Source organism: Salmo salar, chromosome 13, assembly GCF_965601325.2.
Source record: "Salmo salar chromosome 13, fSalSal1, whole genome shotgun sequence".
NCBI lineage: Eukaryota > Metazoa > Chordata > Actinopteri > Salmoniformes > Salmonidae > Salmo > Salmo salar.
Window position 1 is genome coordinate 89,482,029 of NC_138303.1, and position 9,535 is coordinate 89,491,563.

The window sequence follows — 9,535 nt, forward strand, 5'->3', positions numbered from 1 at the left end:
CACACACTCACCATGTTGTTCACATTCTTCAGTATGTTCGTGAGGCCACTGATGACCAGTGAGAACTTGTACTTGGAGATGTGTATCAGACAGTCCTTGTTGTGCTCTGTGCTGACTTTGGTGTGAGTGTTCTGTTGGCCCACTTTGACTGGAAGCTGTAGAGGGGTAAAGGGACAGAGTAAGGCTGTTGGTGTTGTTACATGAATCTAAGTCGGTAACTTTGCTTCGTGTCCAATACAAATAACCCTAACGTTAACCCTAACATACTGTCAAGAGCATCGAGTACAGGAATAGCCTTCTGTATACATTTCCTGTCAATAAGTCCATTACTATGTTTTCAAGGAGATCGCCTATTCTAGGTCTGCATGACTGAATAACAATACATTTGGTTAACAGCGCTCCTTGAGCAGTGATCTCACAGTCTCTTTCTCTAGAGACCAACATGTCTGCCTCTAGTGAAGCCTCCTCTGCATCCTGAGCAGGGGATGTACTGTATAGTAGGCTACACTACATTCAGTGGATGTGTCAGAGAGCCTGGCTGGCTGGGCTCTCCTCTGCCTCCGACTCCAGCTCAGACAGGATGACAGTGCATCAGCTGGTCTGAGGCCCCAGGCTGACCCTGCCTTGCCTAGGCTCCGCTCCATCTAGCCTAATAACAGAAAATCACAGCTCCATGTGACACCCAAACACCATTAAAAAACACAAACACTCAAAGCAACCCGACTCTCCCACTTCTTGTAATAATTTTCCCATTTGGTGAGGGACAGCAGTACAGAGGCATGGGCTATTATAGAGCTAGCAGGACAAGACGCTCCCCTCCCTCAGTAGACCGGGACAGCAGAAGAGACTTATGGGATAGAGAGGAGTGTAGAGCACTGGGGAAACCTAGAGGGTGGCCCCTCACTGAGCATATAGTCCTACACACACAGGGGGTGGATGTGCTGAGCTGGGCTCACAGACACACGCTATGGACTATACTCCATGCATTACGCTCTGCCTCTACCTTTTGGGCTACAATTCCCCACACACACACACACACACACACACACAAGTTTACAAGTAGGACTACTAATACAAACACATTTACTTAGTCTGCAAAGTGCAGAGGAAGTCCAACTTGACAGTTTTGTATAGCCTATGGCTTCTTATAAGTAAGCTAAACAAATAAAGTTTTGGAGATCTTTGAGGTTGAGACACTCCCAGTCCCAACCATCCGACAGGTCCTGAAGAGGTTCCTCCCCTACAGCAGGAGGATGAGCAAACACCCTGACCCCCAGCACAGGCCAGGGAGGGGCTGCTCCTCTGCTGGATTAGAGACATGCGTATGTGTGAGGGGACAGAAATGAGAGTCCTGAGACTTGAGCATCTTCCCTGCAAACACACACAGAGAAATCCGCATGCAGATCCGCTGGTTGACATCCATATTCAGGCCAGGCAAACAGACACAGGGCCACTTTGTTTCACTGGCACCGTCTTCAATTCCTCTAAAGTCAATCCCTTTCCTTAGGAGTGCTTTGGCACTAACCAACAGGGCACTGCACATAAAGAGAGGAGAGAGGAGGGGTACACTTCTCTTGTCGACGTACCGCCAGAAGACACAAACGCCTAAGTAATGAAGTTTTTGCTGAGTGCCAACATAGAAACACTATTTAGGCGAGCACAGAAAAAAAAACTGGAGGTTGGGATTGTTGTGAATCATGGAGATATTTATGAGCTAACATCCAAGATTCCATCTAAAAGAAGCATGGCTCTTCTTCACGTGGCTGAGCTTCTCTCTCTAGGTCAGGGCTTGTAAGCAGCATCAGGGATCAATGTCAAATTTTCAATGAAAAGGTCAAAGATTCCCTCTTTTCCTTAGAAGCTTTGGTTTCACAAGCTCAAGCACAATACATGCAAGCACTAGTTTAAGACACTGTTAGAATAAATGATAGGGTTTAATGTTGTTTACACAAATGGGGGGGAAAAATGGAATGCTATTCAAACACACTACATTATCCCTGGATGTGGCACGACAGAAGTAGCCCACCTTTCATTAGATTTTGAAAAGGATAGTCTGAATGAACTCTAGTGAGGGCTACATTATTTGTAGGGTATAAATCTCTAATGCTCTGCTTTGACCTCAATGGGTCAAGCTCGAGGAAAGGTGATATGGCCGAACCTATAATATCAGAGGTTGAGCTGCTAATCTCAAAGCTGATTCTGACTAAAAGCAGTCCCAATCCCACCAGAAGCCAACATACACAATCCTTTTTAATGAGTACAAAGCACTATCAATAGGCTTAACAGTCAAAAGTGGATTTAAATTAGGCCTAATCTCCATGAAAACGTCATCAAAGTGCAATGAGCCACACCCAGCCACGTGGCCTTCCAAGCCAGAAATGTTAGCTAACGGATAAGGAGGCACAATTTCAACTGAATATCTGCTACAAGGGACAGGTAGGCCTACCGGCCTGGAATAGTCTGGACCCTTGAAGATGGAGAAAGGTTACTGGGGAGCCGGGACATTCGACTGTTAATCACTATGCTACCACTGAAACGTTCAAAACTATAATAGTGGATGTCAGAAACTAAGTGTTGTGATAGAGTCTCAGTAACCTAGACATCTGGCCTGTGGCATACGGTCTAGCCTCCTCATGTCATGTACTGTATGAATACGTCACTGATGTGGTTACCAACACCTTAGATGGAACTGATCAGATGAACCGGGCCCCGCCCCGCCCCCTCTCCAAATACTACTGCTGCACCATCGAGAGATCGTCCTGACCGGTTGCATCACAGTCTGGTATGGCCAAAACCGCAAGGCCCTCCAGGTGGTGGTGAATACAGCCCAGTACATCACTGAGACCGTGCTCCCACCCATCCAGGATATCTACTCAAAACAGTGCCTGAAGAAGGCACACAGCACCAAGGACCCCACACACGAGCTGTTCTCTCCCTTACGGTCGGGAAGGCGTATCGGAGCATGAGGTCTGATACAGTTTCAAATCTACAAGCCATAAGACTAATGAACACATGAACCACCTGCTCTGATTCTCCTCACCTCAGCAAACATGCAGTCACTCACACACCGAATCTACAAAACCATCCCCTCTTTTGCCCTCAGAACAGCCTCAATTAGTCGGGGCTGGACTCTACAAGGTGTCGAAAGCATTCCACAGGGATACTATTTGCACCCAGGGGGAGCCACAGGACCGAGTTTGGGAAACGTTTTGCAAAATGACTCAAATGTAAATGTAAGTAGGGTCTAACCCAGGGCTCTCCACCCCTGTTCCCGCTGAGATACTTTCCTGTAGGTTTTCACTCCAACCCTAATCTAGTGCACCTGATTCTAATAATTAGCAGGTTGATAAGCCGAGGTTGGAGCAAAAACCTACATGAGAGTAGCTTTCCAGGAATAGGGTTGGTGAGCCCTGGCCTAACCACCTACCCAAAACAAGCCACAGTAGTGTGTTAAACATCCACAATTACTAATCTCTCATCTCCACTGAGCTATTTGGTAAAAATGTGTTTTTTTTATAAAAAAAAAAATGGGCTTGCTTTACACTTAAGAGATAGTTGATAGAAAACACGTGTAAACAAATCATGTTAACAGTGTATGGCAATATGCCCACAAGTCATCTTTCCTCTTGCAACAATGAACCGACCCAAAAATGATTGTTTTACGGTAATTTGATAGGATTCATTAGTCTTTATTTATTTTTACATATGGAATGGGAAATGCCATGTTTTATAGGTTGATCATGTAGGCATAACATCTAGGCCTACTTTACCGATCATAATCATACAGACTGGGCCTATAAATTTGATTACATCAGTTGTATGAAAAAAGCAACACATGCAAGGGAGAAACAATGAAATCACTGCTTTGCATATAAGTAAGCCTACTACAGTACAACCATACCCATACTGATACTGCATCAGGTAGGCTAGGGGCAATTCCAAGGTAACAGAATTATATTTCAATCTGTTTTTTCACTTTAAAATGTATGCCAAACAAAAACCATTTATTTCAAAGTTTAACAAAATATACAAATCTATGCACAAGGACTACTTTGAACAATTTCCACTGAAAAATGTACAAAAACGAATTAAAGTGGAAGATCTGTGCAGATGCAAATTTTGGTAATGGAATTGTGGTAAAATCTCCCTCAGGTTTTTATGTGACCACGTTTACCAAAAATTCTTAAATGTTTACTCCGAATTAAGATTCAAAGATGTCTGCAGAAAGAATGGGGTGTCAGCTATGAGATGGCACCTTGAGTTTGGAAATAAATCTGTTTTGGTTATTGAACTAGGCCACATTAAGTGAAGTGGATTTACACCCGGTAACAGTGCAGTAGAGTTCAGTACAGTAAAGTAGAGTATAGTTCAGCACAGTACAATATACTGTAATACACTTTTCTTTACTGTAATGTGCTATCCAAACTTGTGAAAGATAGGTTCAGATTTGGTGCAGTCCAGTATGTCTGTGAAAGTTAAACGAATATAAAAACAGGTCTACTTCATGTCCATCATCTCCCGCACCACCCCAACACAGGTGAAAATGGTGCATTTCTAATGTTTTGTAGTAAAAAGATGGAGGAAGATAAGTGTTTCCAATGATATCGGTGAGCATTGTGTGATTTTAACCAATTATGAGTAGGCATTGTTTACTAATTGTTTACTAATGTCATCATTCCTTCAACATCAAGGCCAGGGTGGACTGACCAAACTACTTTTCAACGTCCCTGGACGTCCGGTGTCAGTGGGTGCTCAGTCGGTGAAGATGCTGGTTACAGAAAATGAAAAGACAGGGGGCTCATGGTGTAGGTGTCAGTAACAGCTGGGAGAGGTGACATTAACTGGAGAGAGAGACAGAGAGAGAGACAGAGACAGAGAGAGAGAGACAGAGAGAGAGGTTGTCCAAACCGTTTGAACACTCAACAGTCTTGGTTTGACCAACAGAAAGACAAAGAAAACAGTTATGAGCTCAACATAACAGTATGACAGTGGAAGGGAGGACAGTAGCAGGAGACACTATGAACTGAACATAACAGTATGGCAGTGGAAGGGAGGACAGTAACAGGAGACACTATGAACTGATCATAACAGTATGGCAGTGGAAGGGAGGACAGTAGCAGGAGACACTATGAACTGAACATAACAGTATGGCAGTGGAAGGGAGGACAGTAGCAGGAGACACTATGAACTGAACATAACAGTATGGCAGTGGAAGGGAGGACAGTAGCAGGAGACACTATGAACTGAACATAACAGTATGGCAGTGGAAGGGAGGACAGTAGCAGGAGACACTATGAACTGAACATAACAGTATGGCAGTGGAAGGGAGGACAGTAGCAGGTGACCCAACTGTGGTTTGTGACTATTGTGATTTCCCGTTGTAGCCAATTCAGTTGCAGTAATTCGGTTTCTGATGTTTTTCTTTTTCTAATCACTTAATTCATAAACAAAATTGATATCAGTAAAACCACTATAACTAATTGGTAGGTCTACCATTACTTGTTACTTCTGTGAACTTTCATTATCCTCCCTCCTTATAAGGGAGAGACATTAGAAAATATCGTAAAGATGTGGCTTTTTGGTAATGGAATTACAAGGCACAGGGCAATATTTATTAAACTTCCAGAAGGTAAACATTTTCTCCAAAGCTATATAAAGCTTAAGTGTTGATATTGGTTGGCAGGGGTCTTTATGTCAACATTGTGTTTTGATGCATTTCTGATGCCTTTTAAGACTTTTTTCTGGTCAATGTTTTCTAAGCCTTTAGTAATGCCTAATTACGGGAAATGGTTGATGGTATCTATGCCTTCATTTCCCAAAAATACAAACTCGTAGCTTTCATTTGACACCCAATGTAATATGCTCCTACGAACTTCACATGCTGGTGCTTATGATTGGTACTTTTCAATGGAAATGCCCCTAGCCCTGCTTTGAGGTACGACAAGGATGAAGATATTTGTGAAATTGTGCTTGTCAATGACATCAGTGAAGGGATTAGAGCAGGTCAATAAAATATTTTATCTCCCATGTTTTCCAATGCAATGAATGGATGGGACCTGATTGTCAATCTGCATAGATAAATCCACACATACTGTAAACAAACTGGACAAAAATATAAACGTAACTTGTAAAGTGTTGGTCCCATGTTTCATGATCTGAAATAAAAGATCCCAGAAATGTTCCATACAAACAAAAAGCTTATTTCTCTCAAATTTTGTCCACAAATGTTCACATCTCTGTTAGTGCGCATTCCTCAAAACCGAGGTAATCCATCAACCTGGCAGGTGTGGCATATCAAGAAACTGATTAAACAGCATGATCGTTACACAGGTGCACCTTGTGCTGGGGACAATAAAAGGCCACTTTAAAATATGCTGTATCGTCACAACACAATACCACTGAGATCTCAAATTCTGAGGAAGCTCGCAATTGGCATGTTGACTGCAGGAATGTCCACCAGAGCTGTTACCAGAGAATTGAATGTTCATTTCTCTACCATAAACTGCCTCCAATGTCATTTTAGAGAATTTGGCAGTACATCCATCCAGCTTCACAACCTCAGACCATGTGTAACCACACCAGCCCAGGACCTCCACATCTGGCTTCCTCACCTGTGGGATTGTTTTAGGGGGTTGCTGAGGATTATTTGTGTCTGTAATAAAGCCCTTTTGTAGGAAGAAACTAATTCTGATTGGCTGGGCCTAGCTCCCCAGTGGGTGGGCCTGGTTGTCAAGTAGGTGGGCCCACCCATGGCTGCACCCCTGCTTAGTCATGCGAAATCCATAGCTTAGGGCCTAATGAATTTATTTCAATTGACTGATTTCCTGTAACTCAGTAAATTGTTGCGTTTATATTTTTGTTTAGTAATAGTTAGCTGCGTGGCTATAAAGAAACAATGCTTTGTAGTCCAAGGTGAGGCTACTTACTAGTTAATGGAAATGACATTAACACACTAATTACTGGACACTTGCTTCGGGTTGACAAGCTCGCAGTGGCTAGCTAGTTAGCACAGTTTTATTGGCAGAAACTGAATGCATTACAGTAATAACCACGCAAGCTAGCAGCTCGCTGCCCAATTCAACATCTAGTTAGTTCCTCCTTCTTGACAGTAAGAGGCGTGTTCTGTCGATTCCTTTGTTTATATATTGAGGCTACATCCTCGTGGTTTCATCCAAAGGGATTTTAAATGCTATTTCAAATGTTAGGGACAGAATTGGTCCATGTGTTATTTCGTCCTCTCTCTCTCTGTCGCTGTCACTTGCTCCTGTGTGATGATGCGGCTCTGCAGGAGAACTATAAATTCTAGATCGGCTCAAAACATACCACTCATGACAGTGCAGCTTTCTTTAAATGATCCCGTCGCTAAGCCCACGACCTCTATGATGTTACTGGGGAAAAAGCAGAGGCACAATTTCTGATACGATGTGTTATTCTTACCTGCTCGTCGAATCTACTAATTACGGCCTGAACCCATTCCACGGGTTTATGCGCCGCCATGGCCGGCCGGGTGCGAGCCGCGATGGGCCACTTGAATTATCCGTATAAATAATGATTCCTTTGCTATTTGCAACCAGTTAATCCTCAAATTCCGATGTTGATGGGGTTATTTTTTCTTTCTTTTATCAGACACACCACAATATCCCCATGACAGAACCGGAAGTTTGAATCCTCCTTCTCAATGAACAGTCGTCATTAGTTACCACAGCCACAAAGTCATAATTATGGATAAACCCCGCCTATTTCTACAATGTATTTTCTTAAAATCTGTTTTTTAACGTAAGCCTAACCTTAACCACACTGATAACCTTATGCTGAACCGTAACCTTACTTTAAGACCAAAAAGCGTTTTTTTTTTTTAAATTAATTGTTTCGATAGAGCCACTTTGACTTTGTGGCTGTGGTAACTAGTGACAACCTCAATGAAGCAGGCACTGATTCTGTTTAGAGGAGCAGCTACTGCGCGTGCGTTGCAAGAACCTTTGCAGCGTCCAGTATGAATAGAAAAAACGGGACACTGGACCAATGCCGTGTGTTTTCATCAATGACAGGTTTTAGATAACAAACTGGTGAGGTCACACTGCCTTAGGATTTTAGATACAGAAGAAACAGAAACAGAAATACTTTGCAGTTAAAACAAAATGCATAATAACAGTAGCTAAACTCTGTAGCTAACTAAAGGGTTTAAAAACGGTTTCCCATGCTTGTTCAATGAACCATAAACAATTAATGAACATGCACCTGTGGAGCGGTTGTTAAGACACTAACAGCTTACAGATGGTAGGCAATTAAGGTCACAGTTATGAAAACCTAGGACACTAAAGAGGCCTTTCTACGGACTCTGAAAAACACCAAAAGAAAGATGCCCAGGGTCCCTGTTCATCTGCATGAACGTGCCTTAGGCATGCTGCAAGGAGGCATGAGAACTGCAGATGTGGCCAGGGCAATAAATTGCAATGTCCGTACTGTGAGACGCCTAAAACAGCGCTACAGGGAGACAGGACAGACCGCTGATCATCCTCGCAGTGGCAGACCACGTGTAACAACACCTGCACAGGATCGGTACATCCGAACATCACACCTGCGGGACAGGTACAGGATGGCAACAACAACTGCCCGAGTTACACCAGGAACGCACAATCCCTCCATCAGTGCTCAGATTGTCCACAAAGGCTGAGAGAGGCTGGACTGAGGGCTTGTAGGCCTGTTGTAAGGCAGGTCCTCACCAGACATCACTGGCAACAACGTCACCTATGGGCACAAACCCACCGTCGCTGGACCAGACAGGACTGGCAAAAAGTGCTTTTCACTGACGAGTCGCGGTTTTGTCTCACATGGGGTGATGGTCGGATTTGCGTTTATCGTCAAAGGAATGAGCGTTACACCGAGGCCTATACTCTGGAGCGGGATCGATTTAGAGGTGGAGGGTCCGTCATGGTCTGGGGCGGTGTGTCACAGCATCATCGGACTGAGCTTGTTGTCACTGCAGGCAATCTCAACGCTGTGCGTTACAGGGAAGACATCCTCCTCCCTCATGTGGTTACCTTCCTGCAGGCTCATCCTGACATGACCCTCCAGCATGACAATGACACCAGCCATATTGCTTGTTCTGTGCGTGATTTCCTGCAATACAGGAATGTCAGTGTTCTGCCATGGCCAGCGAAGAGCCCGGATCTCAATCTCATTGAGCACGTCTGGGACCTGTTGGATCGGAGGATGAGGGCTAGGGCCATACCCCCCAGAAATGTCCGGGAACTTGCAGGTGCCTTGGTGGAAGAGTGGGGTAACATCTCACAGCAAGAACTGGCAAACCTGGTGCAGTCCATGAGGAGGAGATGCACTGCAGTACTTAATGCAGCTGGTGGCCACACCAGATACTGACTGTTACTTTTTGTTACATTTGTTACACTGACTGTTACATTTTTGTTACACTTTGTTCAGGGACACATTATTACATTTCTGTTAGTCACATGTCTGTGGAACCTGTTCAGTTTATGTCTCAGTTGCTGAATCTTGTTATGTTCATACAAATATTTAC

General features: G+C 43.8%; 1 protein-coding gene across 4 annotated transcripts in view; it reads right to left on the reverse strand.

The window, feature by feature from the left end:
- The window catches only part of LOC106567758 (neurofibromin), a 77,938-nt gene extending 70,060 nt beyond the window's left edge, over positions 1-7,878 (reverse strand). For 3 of the 4 annotated variants that reach the window (XM_045692332.2, XM_045692333.2, XM_014137461.3), the window contains exons 1-2: positions 7,438-7,878; positions 12-155 (exon numbers count right to left, since the gene is read on the reverse strand). In XM_045692332.2, the coding sequence (XP_045548288.2) occupies positions 12-155; positions 7,438-7,497 (204 nt within the window). In that variant the 5' untranslated portion in view covers positions 7,498-7,878. The remainder of the gene's footprint in view (positions 1-11; positions 156-7,437) is intronic. The other variant, XM_014137465.3, reaches the window with a different exon arrangement.
- Positions 7,879-9,535: the final 1,657 nt, after the last annotated feature.